The 22663-nt window shown below is 36.0% G+C and overlaps 1 protein-coding gene across 1 annotated transcript in view; it reads left to right on the forward strand.

Moving 5' to 3' along the window:
* ANOS1 (anosmin 1) overlaps positions 1 to 22663 on the forward strand; it is a 174087-nt gene that overhangs the window by 146481 nt on the left and 4943 nt on the right. Inside the window, exons 10-13 of the mRNA XM_075196468.1 lie at positions 6924 to 7012; positions 10447 to 10618; positions 19880 to 20100; positions 20261 to 20402. Of these exons, the coding sequence (XP_075052569.1) occupies positions 6924 to 7012; positions 10447 to 10618; positions 19880 to 20100; positions 20261 to 20402 (624 nt within the window). The remainder of the gene's footprint in view (positions 1 to 6923; positions 7013 to 10446; positions 10619 to 19879; positions 20101 to 20260; positions 20403 to 22663) is intronic.

Below are 22663 nucleotides of genomic sequence, written 5' to 3' on the forward strand. Positions count from 1 at the left end.
CAGTTTTGAATTGGTTGGTAAAAAATTATATATTCAATTCAAAATATTTGGCAAGGGGGAAATCATAAACCAGATAGCATTGTAAAAATAGAAATAAACAGGGAGATTTTTTTTAAAGTTGCCAGCTATTTGTATTTTTTTTACAACAGACTAATCTTGCCAAAGTGTATCTTTTTTGTGTATGAGGCTGTGTGGTCAGAAAAAGATGCATAAAAATAATATAATAGTAAATCCAGAAGATTATTTGTAGGCAAAGTCATATGTGGGAAAGTATAACTAGAGAAATTGGTTGCAATGGGGGAAGGGGGGGGGGAGAGTCAGAGGGAGGAAGGGAAGAGTATAGTAAGAAAGAGTATAGTTCCCGTTTTCTCTGATTTTCTTGACTTAATGGAGAAGTTCGTGTAAGGAGAGTCTTATCATCATGCATGGGTCAGAGAGGAGAATCAGAAGACAATGGAGGAGGACTGGGACCTGTTCTCTAAGCAGAACCAGTGGGCTTTTATGTGGTTAAGTACATAGATTCTGCAAGGGATATAATAGGTGATTTTCTCCATTGTCGCCATCAGGATGTAGTCATCCTGGCAAAAATGAATATGTCGACACTTATAATGTTGACATTAAGATGGTAATAGTATAAACAACGAAATATTCATTCTGTCGAGATGTTTAAAATACTGACATTGTGACTGTTGACGGGAGGAATGTCGACAATTACAATGTTGATATTCAATGACAGTACATCTGGTGGGTCCTGCACAGAATAGTTAATAGTAACAAAATAAAAAACACAAACAGCTGTCGACGGGCCCACTGGCTCAATGCAACCAACACACCCGCTGGCACAATACAGTAAATAAATAAATAAACAAATAAATAAAAACAGATTGTGCATTTTTTCAATCATTGTGTATTTACTTTGAGTGTCAGTATATATATATATATATATATATATATATATATATATATATTTATTTAAGACTTTTTATTTTAATATTTCGTATACACATAGTAACAGACATTAGAAACTGACGAGAAAATAAAATTGTAATTAACCAATGAACAGTAATAATTTTCAAAACGCACATTACATGAAATTATTATAGTGTATAAGGTGACTTAGTTATATGTCTGAGTGCAATAAGAAGAATTAATGAGTTTGGAGGAGACGTGAGAAGTGGGAGGGGGAGGGGGAGGGGATTGAGACTAACGCCGAGAACCCCAACAAGATCAAGGTGGGTTCATATTACTTTAAAACATAAATATATTATAATGGAAATATTTATTATTACTCTTTAGTAAATAAGCTCTGAAGAACAGTAGAACAGTGAATAAAATAACATATAATATGTACTTGCTGTATATATTTTATAATATGAAATAAATTGTACAGTATAATACACTGAGCGTGAATCACTGATTCCATTTGCATTATCCTTCCACGTCAATGCTCAAAAAATATTTAACGCTGCAAGCAATGTATTCTATCAACAATCAAAGCTTGAACAGTAGCTACATAATTGGACAGTGTCATAAATATGTCAACTCTACATCAATTAACAATAGTTGACATTTACAATTTAAAGACTATGGAACATGGCAAAATGTAATCTTTAGTAACCCATCTAGAAATATTTAGCATTCATTAGATTAATATAATTTCAATACTATCTTGAAAAGAAAAGATATGGGACAATTACACAAAGTACAAATATTTACAATTCATTTAACAGGTACTATAGTCATTTGCTAGATTTAAGAAACAAAATGTAAATTTATTGTTATTTTTCATATTTTTATTTGGACTATATACTGTTTTTTTAAGCTTTGCACTTTTTCCTTTTTTTTATTTATAAAAATGTCAGTTTGTAGAACATGTTTTGTACTAGTTTATTTCTAAAACACAGAAACCTGGAAACAGTCCAGCTTTGATAAGATGATGAAAGATTTCGGAGTACGATGCTATCTGAAGATTGTGAGATACACGTTGATGTTTTCAGTCAGATGAATAAAGATAATGATAAAGCAATTCCAAGAATATGTAGACATGGTTGGTTTTCAAAATGACCTTTATCAGAATGGCATCTTTATTACAATCATTTCACTTCAAATCTTAATTTAGTAGAAAATGATACACCCTATCAACAACCTCAATCAATTAGATTTGATGTGATCACTTATGATAGGTTTTTGTAAGCATTTTAAAGCTTTGAAAGTTGTGAACTAAATCCTAGGGCTGGTGGAACATTCTGCCAATACCTTGTATTGTATGTCTCAATGATTGTGTTGCTAAAATCATTGCGTAGTGGTCAATTACATTTTCAATAGATTGCAAATACCATACTACAGTATACACCGGCTCGCGCCTTTTTAGTACAATCTAAATAAATACAGTCTCAATAGATACAATATTTCAAGGAGCTAATTGGTTGGCAGTACTCCATCAACACTTGAGTGTAGCCCTGTCTATACAGCAAGGCCACACCTAATGTACATAGGATACTCTCAGTTTATTGCAGAACAATGTCCATGTTTCAGTTGTGTTGTAGGTACCATATTAAACAGTATGTCTTAATAAATAAATTAATTAATTAATTGATTAAAGTCTGTAAGATTATAATTTGCTTTCATTTGCAATCATCAAACAAACAATTATCAAAATAGTAATGCTGTCTAACATTTCAGAATTTAATATTGTTCATAATCTTTACTTTCTATTTGCTTGTTGCAATGTATGTGGGCATTGCTTAGCCTCCTGTCCAAATATATAGAAAATATATTTTTAAAAGCTACTTTTGCACAATGTGCAGATAGGAGGGCATGGCTTTAAGTGCTGTAGAGGGAGGCATACAACTGGTTATGTGCAGATAGGAGGGCATGGACTTTAGTGTTGTAGAGTGAGGATTATAACTGGTTATGTGCAGATAGGAGGGCATGGCCTTAAATACTGTAGAGGGAGACATATAACTGTTTATGTGCAGATAGGAGGGCATGGACTTTAGTGTTGCAGAGTGAGGCATATAACTGGTTATGTGCAGATAGGAGGGCATGGCCTTAAATACTGTAGAGGGAGACATATAACTGTTTATGTGCAGATAGGAGGGCATGGACTTTAGTGTTGTAGGGGGAGAAATATAATGGGTTATGTGCAGATAGGAGGGCATGGACTTTGTGTTTTAGGGGGAGACATATAACTGATTGCTTGCAGATAGGAAGGCATGGCATTTAGTGCTTTAGAGGGAGACATATAACTGGTTATGTGCAGATAGGAGGGCATGGCATTTAGTTCTGTAGAGGGGAGCTTTCGATTGGATTTATGTATGTCCAAGTCATTTATAGGTGAAATTTATGCTCCAACTCCTTACAAGTCAGAGAGATAGAAAGATAACTTTCTAGTTAGCAGGTTTTGTGCACACATATATTCAGCATGCAGATAGTATTGTGGTAAATGTTTCTAAGTATAAGGTCTTGAATCAAACAGCTGTTGCACTAACCTGTTTTGACTGTTTCTGCACATTAAACTATATAACATAACCAGTTTAATAAATGTATAGTATATGGGTAGGAGCATGAAAATATTTTAAGTGAAAGAAGAATGGGGGGAGGAAATGTTATGATAGGCCATGCTTTGTAATGTCATTTTCACTTCTGACATGAGCCTTTAAATTTTACCTTCAAAACCACAATAAGCATTTACATAAGATGCACAGATGAACCATGAACTTGAGGGCATGCACCTGTGTATGCACAGACCCATAAAAATATGCACTATTGTGCATATATAAATGTGGAAAGTACATCTGAATTAATGACACCCACTGTGTGTTATTGAATATTTCTGTTCTTGAAGATGTTAATAATAAGTTAATAAGAAATTTAATAGCTTGATTTTGTATGTAATGCACCATGATCATGGATTGAACCAGCAAACGGAGGTCATACATTCTGCTTTGAAATGTGTCCGGACTGGGAGAAGGTTTGACGCCCCTTCACCCCCAACCATCTGGCTGTTCACATTATGAAGACTACCTTACCAGAGAGGGCAGAAGGTACCAGTGCGTTCACATGTGGGACAAACCTGTGAATGCTTCCAAGCTGCATTCAATTACTAACACGTTTCTATCAATCATTTTATATATACGTGATGGATTTACATGCATCAGGATCAATTTAACTCAAAGTTGTTGATAAATATTTTCCTTAAGATTGCATTGACAGTAATTTTTCTTGTCGAACATTTCTTTTCAACAAATAAGACATTTGATGATAGAATGAAGTTTGACTTTGGTGATATATCAATTTTCAGTGTAATTTCAAGTTAATATTTTTAGGAAAATATCAGTTTAGTTGCATTTATCTGTCTGTTTTTATTGTTACTACTAACTGGATGGGGAAAGCAACTTTTTATTCTTTGGATTTGGCAAATTAACAAACTCTAACACCAATATTGATGTACAATGTGTATCTGCTTAACAGTTAATCAGCATTGGTAACAACTATTAAAATAATATAGTCCATGCCACATTTTTGTTACTAGTTAGTAATAGAAATCTAAGTTTACTATAAGAGAATAAATGTCTGGTGTTTGGTATTTTAGCAAATCTTCCTTATTTAGATGCCAACTCACCATTAGATCTGGTTATTTGGCCTTATTTTCATTTGTGTTCAGTATTACAGAGTTTAGTGATTGCGCTGAACACAGTAAAACAAAAAGTTTTTAAGCTGTCAAAAAAAAAATACTTTCCTTTGAAAAATATGGCTTACTGATACATCTGACATTATTTCTATACTTTATATAGCACAGCGCTGCATGGTCATGTTGTCTGTGTGTTAACTAGTGATTTTATCTTTATGTTTAATGTAACACATGGCTCTATAAGGTCTAATATAAAATGTAATTAACCTGTTCTTTCCTGTTACCACTTACTAGCTATGAGTTATGAAACAACCACTAAGCCTAAAATGCTATATAAATGTTTATGCAAAAATCCCTATACAATGACAGGAATAAAGAATTTTACATTTGATGTAACATTGTCATCTACCTCAGTGTCTGTTATTGTCTTCTGCTATCTGTTATTTTAGGCATTAAAAGGCTGTCCATATCAGGACAACCCCCATTTATTTCAACCTGCCCCTCCATGTGACAAATAGGGGGTCCCCTCACTTTATTTGGCACTTTAGCGGAGACAGGGAGTGAGCAGGTCATAATTAGGGGTTAATGGAATTTTTCTGAAAGTGGACAAACCCATTAGAAGCATTCCTTGTCTGCCCTTCTAAGCACATGGGCCAGGAGCTGGAATCAAAACATGTTTGAAGTTTGAAATCTTGCCAGTATTGCTAGTCAGATGATTTTATATTCAAATTGCATTATGTATCAGTCGTAAGGTATAATATATGCTTTGGTGACATATGGTATTGATTTCAAGGTTTATGAAGACACAAAAATATGTCTTTGTTCTAGTATCTGTAGAAACAAGGTATTATATTACTAACTGTAACAAGATATTATGGGTTGTGATTAATCAAAGTGAGCAGTTATACTTAAGTTGACTTAACAGTCCAAAAATTGATTTTACTTTAAATAGGCTTAGATAGATTGTAATAGGTATAAGTTGATTGTAAGTACACTGTAGGTGGATGATCATGATCTTTTTTGACCATTTTCTGAAAAAATATTATCTATTTTCACTAACCGAAAAGGGTATGGCTGAGTGTATTCTTCAACGTTTCCCTATTTTTAATTCAGTTGAGATAAAGCGATATAGATAATTAACATAGCTGTGTGAAACACAGCAGCTGCTCCACTTATCATTAAAGCAAACTTGTAAATTAATCTTTCATTCCCTAATTAATTATCATTTGTACTTACATAATGTATAAGCCATTTAGGGTTTTATTACTAATTGACTGGTTCTGCTGTCTAGTTATTTACAGCAGCCAATTAAGTTTATGTTTAAGGCAATTTAACAAATCATAATTATTTCGGGTAAATCATAAATTAATGTGAGATATTAATAACAGTATACTAATTAATTAGAATATGTATAAAACATTTTGTTCGATCTTAACCATTTTGATGTGACTTAAAGGATTGCTTTCCCCCAGGATAACTCCCCTACCAGGCTTCACCTACTCTTAGGTAGCAATGTAGGGATCCCTCCCGTGTCCTCACTGTAATATCTCGATTACCACTTCATTGTCCACAATTCAGTAACCAGACTTCAGTGCTCCACTTGCCAATAACCATTAGAGCCATAGAGAATACATATCACTATGTAAATATTGACAGCTTATTAATTGAGTCCAGGGATCATCTGACTGGCCAACCTTCAGTTTCAAAGGCTAAAGGCTTGAGACTATTATTTTTTGTGATGTCTATAACTAGAAATATGAATGAGAGCTGCATAATTTATTTCATCAGCAGCAGCTATTTATATAGTGCCACTAATTCCGCAGCGCTGTACTCACTCGCATCAGTCCCTGCCCCATTCACTCATATCAGTCCCTGTCCCATAGGAACTTACAGTTTAATTCACTAACATACACACACAGACCGAGAGAGAGACTAGGGTCAATTTTATAGCAGCCAATTAACCTACTAGTATGTTTTTAGACTGTGGGAGGAAACCGGAGCACCCGGAGGAAACCCATGCAAGCACAGGGAGAACATACAAACTCCACACAGATAAGGCCATGGTCGGGAATCGAACTCATAAACCTAGCGCTGTGAGGCAGAGGTGCTAACCACTAAGCCACCATGCTACCCTGTAATTATGTTATTTTTTTGGCTGTTGATTTCATGTTTTAGTGCTATAAACTGATATGTACCTTTGCTAAAACTTATTTGTCAACCTATACCACTTTAATCCATGCAGAGGATAACTAATTAATGATTTGGGTCTTTTCCTCTTCTTTCAACACAGATCATGTTTTGGAACTCTACCATGTTCAGTGGCTTCCTGATTCATGTGCACATAATGAAACCAAAGGACCAGAGAAAGCAATAACACAAGTAAGTTTTGTGTAACTGCCATATTAGTTCTCTAAGAATATGGGGTAGAAAAGATTAGGGGCTAGATTTACTAAGCTGCGGGTTTGAAAAAGTGGGGATGTTGCCTATAGCAACCAATCAGATTCTAGCTATCATTTTGTAGAAGGTACTAAATAAATGAAAGCTAGAAGCTGATTGGTTGCTATAGGCAACATCCCCACTTTTTCAAACCCACAGCTTAGTAAATCTAGTCCTAGGTCTTTTGACATGTGATAAGTGGCTCTGACTTTGCAACAGGCCCACAATGACCATCTGACAATTTTGACATGTGCCAAATGGGCTGTTGTGCTGAAAGGTATTAGTGGGCGCTCTGGTTCCCGGAACACTTGCCAAAATGAACTGTTCAGTGTCAGTCATCATCCGAGCCATGGCTTCAGTATAGTGGTAATAGGATGTAGTATGCGGTCTGCACCCACTACGTAACAAGTGCCAATAGATAGATATGAGTATGGGCTGTTCCACAGTAATAATAAAAACATCAGGTCAAAATGGCTTTCAGATATATCTTTCACAAATGGGACACTGAAAGTGTGAAACATGTTATAAAAACTGTTTATTCACATCAAAGCTACTTGTGATTTTTGCAGTTAAGGGTATATATTTTTTAATCATCCCATATCTATTAAAGGGAAACAAACATAAACTTTATTTTTATCCAAAGGAAGTTTTAAAAAAAAACACATATATAACTTGAATACGCATTTCACACACTATAAGAGAATGGCATGTTTTTTAAAATTGTAAGCAGCAGTCTTGTTACCAAGCTGAAGCAACATAGGCTCCAAATGTTATTTGAGACTGGAATCAATGGGCCTGAGTCATTAAGAAACGGAGTAACTTTGCACCTTCGCAAAACCATGTTGCATTGGAGGGGGAGGTAAATTTAAAATGTGGGGACAGATTTATAGTTGGGGTAGGGTATGTTCTAGATCCACTTTAAATTTCAGTGTAAAAATAAAGCTATCAAGTATTTGTGTGCTTGATGAAAAAACAGCCAGTATTTAACGTATATACAAAATAATAAACTAATTTGCGCCCCTTTCATTGCCACATGGTTTTGTCCATGTTTTTTTTTTCTTTTCTCTCCTTAATGACTCAGGTCTAAGGTTTGCATTAATTGCTTACCCCACAAGTTACAGCTTTCTATTAAATATTTTCATTGCTGAATTGTATACATTATAATTAAGACGAGAACATTGATATTCCAGTGTTTTGTTTCGCAGGTTGTTTTGCAATATTGAGTTAATAGTTTTATTTTTAGAACATTAACAAACCTGTAAAGCAAAAAAAAAAGATAATTCAAAAATGTGTTGTAAGTGTAAAAATAGCCGTGTACAATGTATATTTGCAATTATCGTTGATGGTTTTTACACATTGTTGTTCAAAGATGATATTTACAAAGACAATCTGATTCCTAATGGAAATTACAGGGGTCAGGGTGTATTGGGTATCAAGAGATGGGTGTGCTGAGTTACCACCCAATCATATGATTCAACATCCAAGATATCACACCCTTCTCTTTTTAAACAGGAACTCTATACCCCTGTAGCCTTTAGTAGTACTGCCCAGGCAACACCTAATATATCAGAAATGTATATTTTAAATGTATTATTTATTTATGACCGTTTGAAAAACAGCTCACTTTCAATGCACATTTTTTAAATAATAAATATATTTAACACATTTTGTCAAAATGTTAGTTTGCAATAAACTGCATTTAGTGTCCTATTCCATCCCGTGACTGATTATTTGGTATTGAAATGGGATAACATTAGCAAACCGTAGAATAAAAAACTGAATGTGAATAACACTCCCTTATTTATACAGTATGATGTAGAGGACTTGGTGGTGTATCCTAAGCTGGCCTTTTATGCTGGCTCTAATACCCAGTTGTTTTGCATGGATAAACATTTACATTCATACAATACTACACCAGCTATCATCACGTCATGGGAATTTTGTTTTCTGTTAGAAGTAAGAAGCTTTGATGCAGTGCAACCCAGGTGATTCATAACATACGGCTGAACCAGCGCCTTTCCAGATCATTTTAGTAGCCACCCACTGTGTAAACAAGTCTGCTCTGTTTACAGTACAGTACTATAGTATCATATATTAATGCTAAGTAAATACTTTGATTTTGCAAACAATACAAGTTCAATCAATGTGTCACAACCGGTTTGCAGTCAGTATTTTTTTTTTTGTAACATAACCAAAGATCTCAGTAGCTGCAGTTTGAATGAACGGCAGAAGTAATGAGCATGAAACGACTGATGAGGTGGCTGTGAATAAGAAATAGATGTTTAACGATATATTTATGAGTGGCAAAAAATAATCAATAAGTATTTTGAAAACACATAATGCTGTTTTTTTCGAACCCAAAAAATCTTAAACACTTTTTAGCCCCATCAGAGCTGGCTCACTTCTAAATGAGAACTAGCTGACTCTCCAGTTTTTCCCACAGATCCAACCATTTTTTTGTTATTTGCACCGATTTACTGTTTGCCACAAAATGACGTAGATTTTGACATATGATTGACGTTTTATCGATATGGTCAGCGTTTTTTTGTCCAGAGTGGGTGGAACAGGGCATTCTGTGCAAAATGTGGGATATATGCAATACTACTTACACAGAAATACTAAATTGAGAATTACATTTTGAGGACAGCGTATTCTAATAAACTTCAAGGTATAGAGATTGCACCAAACGTGACAATAATCAGTATGTGGCCACTACACCCTTTCCTCAGTTTAGGATCATTTTACAGAGAAAGTGCATCAAACGTCATACATATAGTAAAGTAATTTTAAATTTTAAATTGTGACACTTGGAAATAAAGGTAGCACTGATGTCTATTTGCTTCATTGAGTAATATAACATATATAGTTTTAATGAGCAATATATTTGGAAAGAAAGGGGGGTTGTTCCAAATGTGATAGTAGATAGTACAGTATCCCTTAGACTCCAACACCAAATGCAGAATAGAATAGCATGTAGCTGTATCTGTGCTGGGTGGTAAATTAGGCAGTATTTCTTTTCAAGAAATGCTGTACACACAAAAGCACTGCTGAATTTCTTGTAATAAATAATTTACCCAATGTTCTAATTGTTATAAGGATATTTGACCTAATTTCAACATCTCAGGACCTTTTTAAAAGCACTTCAACTGCAGTCGCACTCCAGAATTTAAACATCAAAATAATTATCCCATAGTTAATTAATCCATACATAATGTATTGCTCCGTTCAGTAACCTAACTCTAGCTTTTTCCAAGCAAAGTTAAGTCTGATGTATAAAGTTTATAGCGTGTAAATATCATTGCAACAAGCATATGTGTTTAATCTATATTTGTCATATCTGTTACCTATTATGATACATATCCAACTTTCTTACTTAGGATCACCACATTATACTACCAGCTTTAATGTTTTCGTGCAAATACAAAGTTACAATACATCCAGCCAGATCTAAAGGCCATTTAAAGGCTGAAAGTATTTTCTTCACAACTCCTCCCTGTTCAGCGCTGAAAGGCAAAAACCACAAACACATTAACTGTCCAACTGAAGGAGGTAAGAACAAGTTTGGCCATGCATCTGGAGCAAGGAATGATCTATAGTTTATATTCTGTATGCTGGCAAGCTGCTGTTTTTGGCTTGCATGTAATTTTGCTTAATTAAGAGTTATATCAATGTAAACCGTGTGATTTGGCTGCTAATGTTGTTTTTGTTCACCTTCCATGTTATATCTCAGGTCTGGCTTTTGTTCAATAAATCTAAATATACTCAGGCACCCATACAGTGCAATATGTCCCGGTTCTCTCAGGACAGCTCAAGATTTTTTAGAATGTTTATTTTTTTTAGAATTGTGGCCCCTGATACACCTATAACAGGGGTATTTTAAAGGCCATTTAAAATGTACCTGTCACCTACACAGAGTGTAGATGACATTCATGAGAATGCAGCGTATCAGTTCACTAGGAACCAATGACTGAAGCATTTAAACACTCGCACATCAGTTTGACACATGGTACAATCATTTAACCAGTGGCTAGTGGATAGACAAGCCACATTATCATCATCATCACCATCAACATTTATTTATATAGCGCCAGCAAATTTCGTAGCGCTTTACAATTGGGAACAAACATTAATAAAACAATACTGGGTAATACATACAGACAGGGAGGTAAGAGAACCTTGCTTGCAAGCTTACAATCTATGGACATTATCATGTTTGTGTTCACTGTGTGAAGCCAGTGGGTCCACTGTAATTATTTTAATGCTTTTTTGTACTTGAAAATGTGGAAGAGAAAAGCAATATTGTATTTATTTTTATGGGTCTTTATCGAATTTTGTCACACATTAAAATTTTATAGGTCAGGGTTTGGAGGGGGGGGGGGGGGAATTGGTGTAGTCACGCTCCTCCTTCACGCTGATTGGTTGGCCCCACCCCTTTACTTCCCGATCATTAGACCACTCAGCAGTAAACGTAAGATATGAAGATTACTGCTGGGGGGAGGGGCGATTGCCCTGATTGGCTCCCTCTGGATCTACCAGTGGGTTTGGTAAGCTGTTACTTTATTACATCTGTCATGATGCTCAGTCAGCCTGGTGTATCTCAATATCTGGAATGTCAAGTTTTCGTTTTATGTCACTTTCATCATTTTTGTTTTCCCCCAGGTTGGTGACATATACATTATAATAGAATGCATGAGTCTGATGTAATTTAATAAGACGCCATAAGTTAGTGGTTATCCATTGTTTGGGTGAATTGACACCTACATAAAACCTTGCATTCAGCCCATTAGCTGGACAATGCTGCCTAAAGCTGGGTACACACTACAGAAATTTCGACCAACTTTTTATGCTGAGCGATTTTACATGCGACCGATGGTCCGATCGCTCAGTCCATGGACTGCATACACACTAGCCTTGTTTAGGACGAGAAAGGGAAGAGCGGACGTCCCGTTATTGGACGAAAACAGTGTAGTGTGTACCCAGCTTAAGCTAATCAACACAATTATTTTCGAATGGGACTACATGTTGAGATAGGAAGCTAAAAAAAAAAAAGATAGTTATATGTTTTTGTTGCCTGATTCTAATTTAAATTCTCTATTCAACCTTAGTTTGAAAGACAAAAAAAAACACCTGGCTGTACCCAAAGTACGTTTTTGTATTACAAAATAAACTAATGTAATGGAATGTAAACTCTTTAAGTTAGAGCTTTTTGGGTCAATCAAGTTACTTTTATTACAAAACATTTCCAATTGATGTTTAAAAACGTAAAGGCTCAGAACAAATAGAGACTTTCTTTGTGTTTGGCGAGGTGTTGAAGTTCAGTTAGCAGTCTTTCATACCCCTGTTGCTTTTACAGAGATTTAGCATTGAAGTTAACTGTAATTCAGTGAAATGTTTGTGAAGTCCTGCCAGATACTGGTAAAAAAGCTTTCATTGTTGGCATATCTGCCCTTAGTCAACAGTGTTTCAGAAGGAGTTAAAAATCTATTTGTGGGACATTCAAAATTTTACTTGTCTTACAAAAATAACACAAACTGCAGAGAACAAATAATTCTGGCATAGCACTGCCATTCAATAGTATGTTTCCTACTTTCCAATTTTTGTATGGACTAAAATGTATATTTTAATGTGAGCTATACCTAAACATGGTCCTTTCTACGTAGATGTAGGAAAGTCAATGGCAGAGGGTGTTATGATTGTATAATATATGAATTTTGTTTCTTGCATTCACAAATATGAGTAAAACAGTTTTAAAAAAACTATTATCTTTTATTTCATAGAGAAATTAATTTTCCTCTGCACTTCTCACTTCCTGGAGCCTTGTAACTGTATTGTATTATACCATGGGAAAATTTAACTACAGTTACCAAATCAGTTGCACAATGAGTACACTGTGCTGGACCTTTTAAACCCCTTCCACTCAATGTTGGTAAATTTATTTCCAAATTGGGCGGACTTTGAGGTCAATTTACATCATACTTGCCAACTTATGGCAAGTATCATCCGGGATCCTGCCGGAGAAGGTGGGCGTGCAGGGGGTGGGGCTCAGAAAATCACGTCAAACCACCTAGTGGGCAGTGAAGTGGGCAGATCCGGGAGATTGCCACACTCTCCCGGGAGTCCGTGAGACTCTCGTGAAATGCGGGAGTCTCCCGGACATTCCGGGAGAGTTGGCAAGTATGATTTACATGGCAGCCTTAGGTTGTAGGGTTCTATAGGTAACGGATCCTGGTTCTCAGATCAGTGGGAAAATAATTATTTGCTCATCACAGGAAATCCCAATAGTGATGTCATCGGCTCTTCCCTGTGGGTAGGGAATCTCACCCCCCCCCCCCCCCCTGTTAGTACTGATAAGTACAATACATGCTGAACATAACATAGGCTGAGATGCCAGCTGCTATTATATACAGTTTACACTGAATATCTCAGTGATGGCTGTAGGGTAAGCCTGAGATACATCCCCTTGGTTACATAATCATAGGGTTACCTTGCATAACATAGCTTATGTTACCTTCCATAATACACATATATATTGCATTACTATGTGTGAGAGAACTAGCCAATTAATGTCTGGGGTAACTTTCCAGGGTTTGACTAACTGGCTAAAAGAAACACATAGAATATCTGTGAAATGTGGTCTGGTCACAGACATATAAAATACCCCAGTCGTGAAGTTATAGATATAAGTATTTATTGTATATTTTGTGTCTCTGACAGAGAACTGTTTTGGCTCCTACCAATGTTTTTTTTCACATTGTAAAACTGTACAGGTATGGATCTGTTATCCAGAACAATTGGAACTTAGCGTTTTTCAGATAATCATGCCTCGTATATACAATATTACATTTACAACTATTCCTTGTCTTTTCCTATACAGTCCCTGACATTTCTCACCTGATTAAATAGTGCAACAGTGCTCCTCACTGTGAGGGTTGGTGATCATATCTAAGTGTAGGACCTCATCACCAAGCACCATTATTTATTTACATTTCTTTCTGTTTTTTGAAATTTAATTTTTGCTTTTGGAAACATAGAAATATAGAAACATAGAATTTAACGGCAGATAAGCACCGCTTTGCCCCTCTAGTGTGACCAATTTTTAACCTATGGTAACCTGAAACCCTATTTGCTCCCTTTTTCTTTGTAAGGACACCCTTGTCAGGATATCCTTATGTCTATACCAAGCATGTTTAAATTGCTTATCCATTACCCTTTCTGTGAAGTAGATTTTCCTCAAATTTCCTCTGCACCTACTTCCCTCCAGTTTCAGTCCTCATATTCTAATATTTCTCTTCCTTTGAAGACAGTTTCCCTTCTGCACCATGTTAAAGCCATTGATATATTTGAAAGTTTCTAGCAAGTCTCCCCGTTACCTTCTCTGCACTAAACTATACATGTTAAGATCTTTTATTCTTTCTAGGTAAGTTTTGTGATGTAGCCATACACCATTTTAGTTGCCCTTCTTGGTACAGTCTCTAAGGTATTTATATCCTTCTGGACATATGGCCTCCAGTATTGTACACAGTATTCTAGATGAGGATGACCTATACAGTGACATTATTACTTCTTTCTTTCTGCTACTGATTCCTCTCCGTATGCAATCAAGCATCTGACTTGCCTTTCTCATTGATTTGTTACATTGCTTATTTGCCTTTAAGTTACCTGAAATTGTGACTCCTAGATCCCTTTCCTGCTCAATAGTTTATGTTATAGTGGTGTTAATACTATATTTAGCCTTTGTGTTTTTTAGACCCAAGTGCATGATTTTGCATTTTTTGTCATTAAACTGTAGTTGCCACCAGTGTTCCCTCTAAGCTGAGCAATCTGGAAATTATAGAGTTAAACCTGTATCTTACTAGGAAACATCCTGCAGATTGTGAATGCAAACCTTTCGGGTGGAGCCCTCATTAGAGTGACCTTTTAACTCTTTCCTTTCCAGATTGCTCAGCTTAGAGGGAACACTGGTTGCCACTCTCCTGACCATTCCGGTGATCTACGTAGATCATCGAGCATTTGTTTTATCCCTCCTGGTGTGTCTACCCTGTTGTATATCTTTGTATCCAGTGGAGGAACTACCATTGGTGCGGCAGATGCCGTGCACCGGGGCCCATGGAGATAATGGGGCCCGCTGCATGGCAGATTCAGAGGGTTGGGCCTCTGGTTCCCTCCTCCCCGCCTCCCCACCTCCCTGCATCGGGGCCCACAGCTCTCTAGTTCCGTTTCTGTCATCTGCAAAAGGGCATACTTACCCTTCAATGGCATTTGCAGTTTCACCAATAAAGATATTAAAAAGCACTGGTCCAATTACAAATCCTTGGGGTACTCCACTGTTAACCTTTTCCTCCTGTGAATGCACTCCATTTACTATAACTCTCTTTTTTTTATTCTGCAACCCAGATCTTATCCATTCAACCATCTAAGAATCTAATTCCAAGCTTTGAGTTTATTTAACAGTCTGCAATGTGGGACAGTGTCAAAAGCCTTACTAAGATCTAGATAAGCTACATCTACAGCCCACCCTTGATCTTTAACTTTAGTCACCCAGTCAAAAAAGTCAATAAAATTTGTTTGACATGATTTCCCCCCAGTAAATCCATGCCGTTTGTAATCCTGTAAGTTACTGGATTTGAGATATTCTACAACTCTTTCTTTTAAGAGTGTTTCCATCAATTTCCCCTTTACTCTAAAACTAAGAACTCAGGCTAAATAGCTAGGACTAGTAGGAATGGGTTCCTTTGGTACCAATAGGGATATCTATTATCTATTTTGTACTGAGTAAACTTGTTGTTACATGTCATATGCGTTTTGTATCTTATTTGTTATCAAACCATATGCAAAATATATCAGCTTGCCATTTACAAACCAAGTCATGTGTAAATGTGTGTATCAAACCAATCATAAAATTAATTAAATTGCCTCATTGAGACACTATGTGATTTGCAGTGCAAAGATGCAGAGCATACATTTTATGGATAAAGGATAGAAACAAAGCAACCCATTTAAACCTATATGCCAACTGCAGAAACAGTAGCAGATTTTGCAAATCTGTACACAGTCCAATTATTATTATTATTATTATTATTATTATTATTAGAATTGTTTTACAAAAATAATAATGTTACCATGGATAGGTTTACTTTTCATTTGTCACAACTTTGAATGAACGGTTCTTTTTAATAAAACTCAATAATGCTTTTGACGTGAGTATAGATAGCATTTGTCTGTTGCAACTTGACTAGTTGGGGTTTATTGCTAAATTTCATGCCTGCACAATTTTAGAACCTCTCATAAACATATTTTTATAGAAATATACTGCACCTGTTTTACCTTCAGTATAGACTATAAAACATAATCTGTAGATATTTATGAATGCATGCAAAGCTAAAACAATCTCAGTCTATGTATACATTATTTATTAAGTACCTCCATTCTCTCTTAGAATTAGCATACTGAATTAATTTAGACTGCACATGAACTAGGTCAACAAAGCCTTTCTGAAATGCACTAATAACATTTTGCTCTTGAAACAAGCTAAATCTTTCGCTGTGTTTTCATTCTTTCAATTACAATCATTTTCAGAGGTTAAATAACAATACTACATATTGCAATATTTGTTTCTATTATATACAGTGTAACATATCTGTGCATCTTTACCTGTTTGATTATTAAAATTGTAAACATTAAAAATATTTTAGCAAACACATTTTACAGTTTATATATTTACTAAAGACGCACAAGAAAACAAAATTTGCTGACTGCATTGAAAAGATTAAATATAGGGAATATTAATGTTATTTACAACGTATGAGTGATGTGAATCTATATAATTTTTATGATATCAAAACACCCCATTACCTTATAATAATCATATAATTTACAGTAGAGAGTACGTTATTTCTTGTACTTCGATCAGCCACAACATTAAAACTACTGAAAGTGATGTGATAAACATTGATTATCTCGTTACAATGGCACTTATCAAGGGGTGGGATAGATTATGCAGCAAGTGAACAGTCAGTTCTCGAAGTTGATGTGTTGGAAGCAAGAACAATGGGCAAGCGTAAAGATCTGAGCAACTTGACAGTGGGGAAATTGTGATGGCTAGACAACTGGGTCAGATCATCTACAAAACGACAGGTCTTGTGGGATGTTCTCGGTATTCAGCGGTAAGTACCTACCAAAAAAGGTCCAAGGAAGGACAACCAGTGAAGTGGCGACAGGGTCATGGGCACCCAGGGCTCATTGATGTGCTTGTGAAATGATGGCTAGCCCGTCTGATCCAATCCCATAGAAGAGCTACTGTAGCAAAAATTGCTGAAAAAGTTTATGTTGGCTATGATAGAAAGTTTTCAGAACACTCAGCTCATTGCAGCTTGCTGCCCATGGGGGTGAGTAGCCACAGACCAGTTAGAGTGCCTATGCTGACCCTTGTCCACCGTCGAAAGTGCCTACATTAAACATATGAGCACCTGATGAATCATGTTTTCTTTTGCATAATGTAGATGGTGCATATGAATTGTTTACCTAGGGAAGAGATGTCACCAGGATGTACTACGGGTTAGAAAGCAAGCCGGAGGAGTCAGTGTGATGCTCTAGGTAATGTTTTGCTGGGAAACCTTGGATCCTGGCATTCATGACGATGTTACTTTGACACGTACCACCTACCTAAACATTATTTCAGACCAAGTACATCTCTTCATGGCAATGGTATTCCCTGATGACATTGGCCTGTTTTAGCAGAATAATGCCCCCTGCCATACTGCGAACATTGTTCAAGAATGGTTTGAAGAACATGACAAAGAGTTCAAGGTGTTGACTTGGCCTCCAAATTTCCCAGATCTCAATCCAATTGAGCATCTGTGGGATGTGCTGGAAAAAAAGTACGAGCCATGGAGGCCCCACCTCGCAACTTACATAACTTAAAGGATCTGCTGCTAACATCTTTGTGCCAGATATCACAGGACACCTTCAGAGGTCTAGTGGAGTTTCTTCATCAACGGGTTTGAGCTTTATTGGCAGCACGAGAAGGACCTACACAATATTAGGCAGGTGGTTTTAATGATGTGGCTGATCAGTGTAAACAATTGTGAAACATAACCTTTGACATCTCTAGTCATCAAAGGTAATAATATATTTTGCTATGATGGTCATGTTAAGACATTCTTCACCCAAGTTAAAGAGTAACAAAGATAATATATTACACATTTGTTCATATACTGTGTTTGAACACTATGTTAATATTTTCTTCTTCTTCCCTATCTTTCTATTTCAAATTCACTTCACATTTACCTCAGATAGACATTAGTGTATACAATACACTTCACAGCCACTTCAGATACAAGTTGAGATCTTACATTATCTCATTAAACACCAAGAACATAAATAATGTACAAAAAGAACTATACAGAAACATAATTCAGCATAATGGTAATTCAAATAATAAAATGGTTTAATTTCCTAGACTTCCTAAACTTCTACTCATGTATTATAAAGAATAATGCATGTCTTACTGTGAAATATAAGCATATTAGAAGTCACTTAGGAGTTTTGTGGCCTGTATAAAATACTTGTTCTTTGGACAAACTGACCGGTCTGTTATTTAATATTGGAAATATATTTGTTAATATTTATTATTACTTATTATTATTATTTATTTATTTATACTTATTTGTTGACTAGAATGGATTCATTTTATATGCTCAGACATACCTCTAATTATATCACTATACAATTGCCCCATGCTTCTGAACTAATAACATTTTAATAATGCCGAAATTGTATATTTCATACGTGTCGAGTTTTAAATAGAGGACCATAGTGGACCTTACAACTGTAATGGTATAAGTAGGGCAAACCATATTCTGTTCGGTGGGTTCAGTGTTGAGGCAAAGGATCATGCTATTTGGTTCCTATCTCTGTACTAGGTGCATCTGCATAGTGAAAAGTCAGTCCTGTGACTCAGTAAAGTAACGTAACTAGAATAAACCCAAAGAGAGGTGAAGTTAGTAACATAGTAACATAGTTGATGAGGTTGAAAAAAGACACCAGTCCATCAAGTTCAACCTATTTGAATCTCCTGCGATCTTTCACTTATATTTAAAATTGATCCAACCTCCAAACTGTTTCAATTGTGAAGATCCCCCATACCCATAATTGCAGTCCTATTTTTACCCTTTACCATCCTTCATTTTGATTAACGGTCGTATCCGCTAAAAATTTGTCTAACCCTTTCTTAAACATATCTATTGAATCTGCCATCACAACCTTCCTTGGCAGTGAATTCCATGTCTTGGCTGCCCTTACTGTAAAGAACCTCTTCCTCTGCTGGTTGGGAAATTTCCTCTCCTCTAACCTTACGAGGTGACCGCGTGTCCTGTGTACAGTCCTTGGGGTAAAAAGTTTGCATGAAAGTTCTCTGTATTGACCCTTAATGTATTTGTACATAGTAATCATATCTCCTCTTAGACGCCTCTTTGCTATAGTAAACATGCCTAAACTGGTTAATCTTTCTTCATGGAGAAGCATTGGCACTGGTACCTCCTCCTATCCTTCAAGGCTTTGAAATGAATAAAAACAATAAATATAAGTAAACAAATACACTGAAATATAAGAGAGCTTAGTAACTTTAGCTGGGCTCACGATAATGGGCCCAAGATAATATGTAAACTGGTATTTTTTTAATGGCGTGTAAAGAATCATTTATATTGCGTTCTGCTCTTACCTTACACCTAATAATTCACATATTTGATAGGAAAAGTTTATTATTTTACGTATATTCTAAATCAGTTTGTGCACTCTTTTTCTACTTTAAAGGACAAGTTGTCTCTAAAGTGTTGGCAAAACCCGAAAACCTGTCTGCTTCATTTAATGTACACGAGGGTAACATCACGGGACATTTTTCATGGAAACTTTCAAAAGTAAATCTTCAACAGCCTATGACAGGATTCCAAGTCACGTGGGCAGAAGTGACGACAGAGAGTCGACAGAACAGCTTGCCAAACAGTATCATTTCCCAGTCTCAGATATTGCCAGCGGTAAGCGGCAACACTTTATATCATTTTTACAAATATATAGATAATATTTTTATTTATATTATATTTTACATTTACAAATTATATTACTATATTATTTAAAAATAGATACTTGATTTTAAGCCCTTGCTCATAACTAACATAAACTATCTGCTATACACAGGACCATTATGTTCTCACTGTCCATAATCTTAGAGCTTCAATGCTTTACCGACTGGAAGTCCAAGTATTGACAACAGGAGGTGAAGGGCCGGCAACAATAAAGTCTTTTCGAACACCAGATGTGCTTCTACCGTTGCCTCATAGTAAGTGAACTGAGGTGTCATAATATTGTAGATATTTATATTTATTATCCATCTCTAAGGATGTTTTTTTCTAGAATCTTTGTTCATCTGTCCTTTCTATATATTCAGAACATTTTTTTTCGAGGCTTAACTGGTAAAAGATTATGACATAAAAAGACACAGAGCCTGAATATCACTATAACACATACAAAACAAGACATATTTACATATTGCTATGACCTGTATAAAAGCGTGTTAGTAGATAGGTTAAGCTGGCCACACATGGGTTGGTTCTGACTCTCAGGACCAGGTCAGTGTCCAGTGGCCAAATTGGACTAGATCTAGCCGTTTTGCAGCTTGTTTTGTACGGCCGGATCACTGTCTGGGGCCTGTTAATGCAGTCACACACAGGCTGTTATCTGTGATCATTTTCCAAACACATTTACAAACATGCTGATAATACCTAATCGCAATAATATTCTCATTGCGTGAGATATGTATTAAATAGAAGACAAGATGGAATCTAATTATGGGTATCTGTAGTAACAGCAGAGCTCCTGAACAGGGACCCAGTATAAAAACTCGTTTGGTAGCAAATTTGTATTTATTTCCATTAATAGAAACTGTGATATGTACGGTGGCACAATGATTAGCATTTCTGCCTCACATTGCTGGGGTCATGAGTTAGATTCCTGCCCAGAGGAACACACAGACATCTCCACACAGATAAGACTTTGGTCTCCACCGAGTACAGAGTCTTATCTGTGTGGAGTTTGTATGTTCTCCCCATGCTCAAGTGGGTTTCCTCTGGGTGCTCATGTTTAATTGACTGCTGACAAAATTAACCAACCATAATGTGTGTGTGTGTGTGTGTGTGTGTGTGTGTGTGTCTATGTGTTAGGGGATTTTGATAGTAAGCTCCAATGGGAACTGATCCAATGGCGCTATATAAATAAACAATAATAATAATTGTGGATGCATAAATGAATTGAATGATGTGATGTTTTCTTGCTAAACAATAATTTTTGAACAGTACAATAAGTAGTTCCTTGTTTTATTCAGTAACTACAGTACTTTGAAATCTGATACATCTGGCACAATGAATGTTCTGTATAGTTCCCCTTTAAACAATTGTTTCATGCATTTCTTTGAATTAAATTGATTATATTGCCAATTCACAAGCGTTATGTGGCTCAGGGGCATATGTTGCAGGTGCCACTAGGCCAGGGGCATCCTTCTCTTCTTCTGCCAGACAAGACAGCAATTGTACTGACATCCCTATAGACACTCTAGTCAACAGCCTCTGACTTCTGTAGCACAGTGACTGATTCTGTGAGTGGAATAGGAGGAGAGGAATTCTTCTTCTCCTCCCTCTTGTCCCTACATCGCTCACTTTGTTAGTAACTGCAATGCTTACAGGAAAGAGCCAAGGAGACTCATGCCATCCTATGCCCCTTCTGCAATTAATTATTGCAGAGCGTCCAGTGACTGGAGCACTTGTGGAGGGAAAAAATGGAAAGTTGGGGGCAAGGTGGTGAGGTGGAAACCTTGTCTCTGCCACTCTTAAGGTCTCATCTCGCCTCCTGAGAGGAATGGTCCTGACCTTACTTCCAAATGTTTAAAAAAAAAAAAGCAAAAAAACAAAAACTCCTTACGACTAGTAAACTAATGGGGTTCCTTTCATTTAGTTGAATGTGTGGTATAATTAATATTGGCAGCAGCATGGGGATGTACCATTTATTTTATACTGTACACTGAATTGTTATTTGTTTTTTTACATACAGAAATACTGTATAAGGAAGCTTTCTTTTAAGATACTTTTCTTGAAAAATTCCAGGAACCTTCTTTGCTTTTGACCTTTCGCAATGTTTAAACACAAAACATGGAACACAAAACAATTTGGTTAGTGGTGAGTGCAGGTGCCATTATCATGCACAGCTGCACAGAAACTGTGGTGTAATTGGCAATTAAGACCAAAACTGTGTTTGTTGTCAAATTCTTCCCTTAGTTTACATTCTCTGCTGGGTAAGGAGTGCACTGTGCAACCAAGCACAAATGATTGATTCTAAAAACCACCTTTGATCATTCTTTTTTTTTCTTCTGTTTTGCTTTACTTTTCTTTTACTGTGATATTTATATAGTGGATGTCAACATAACAGGTTAAAAGTGTTACTATCATTTTCTTATACATGGTTTAATGAATGTATATGTTTGAAAGTTTACCAGTTGCTCCATGTGTTTAAATATGTGTGTTATCTTGTTTACACTTATATTTTTATTGT

The sequence above is a fragment of the Mixophyes fleayi genome, chromosome 2 (assembly GCF_038048845.1).
Source record: "Mixophyes fleayi isolate aMixFle1 chromosome 2, aMixFle1.hap1, whole genome shotgun sequence".
In the NCBI taxonomy this organism is placed as follows: domain Eukaryota; kingdom Metazoa; phylum Chordata; class Amphibia; order Anura; family Limnodynastidae; genus Mixophyes; species Mixophyes fleayi.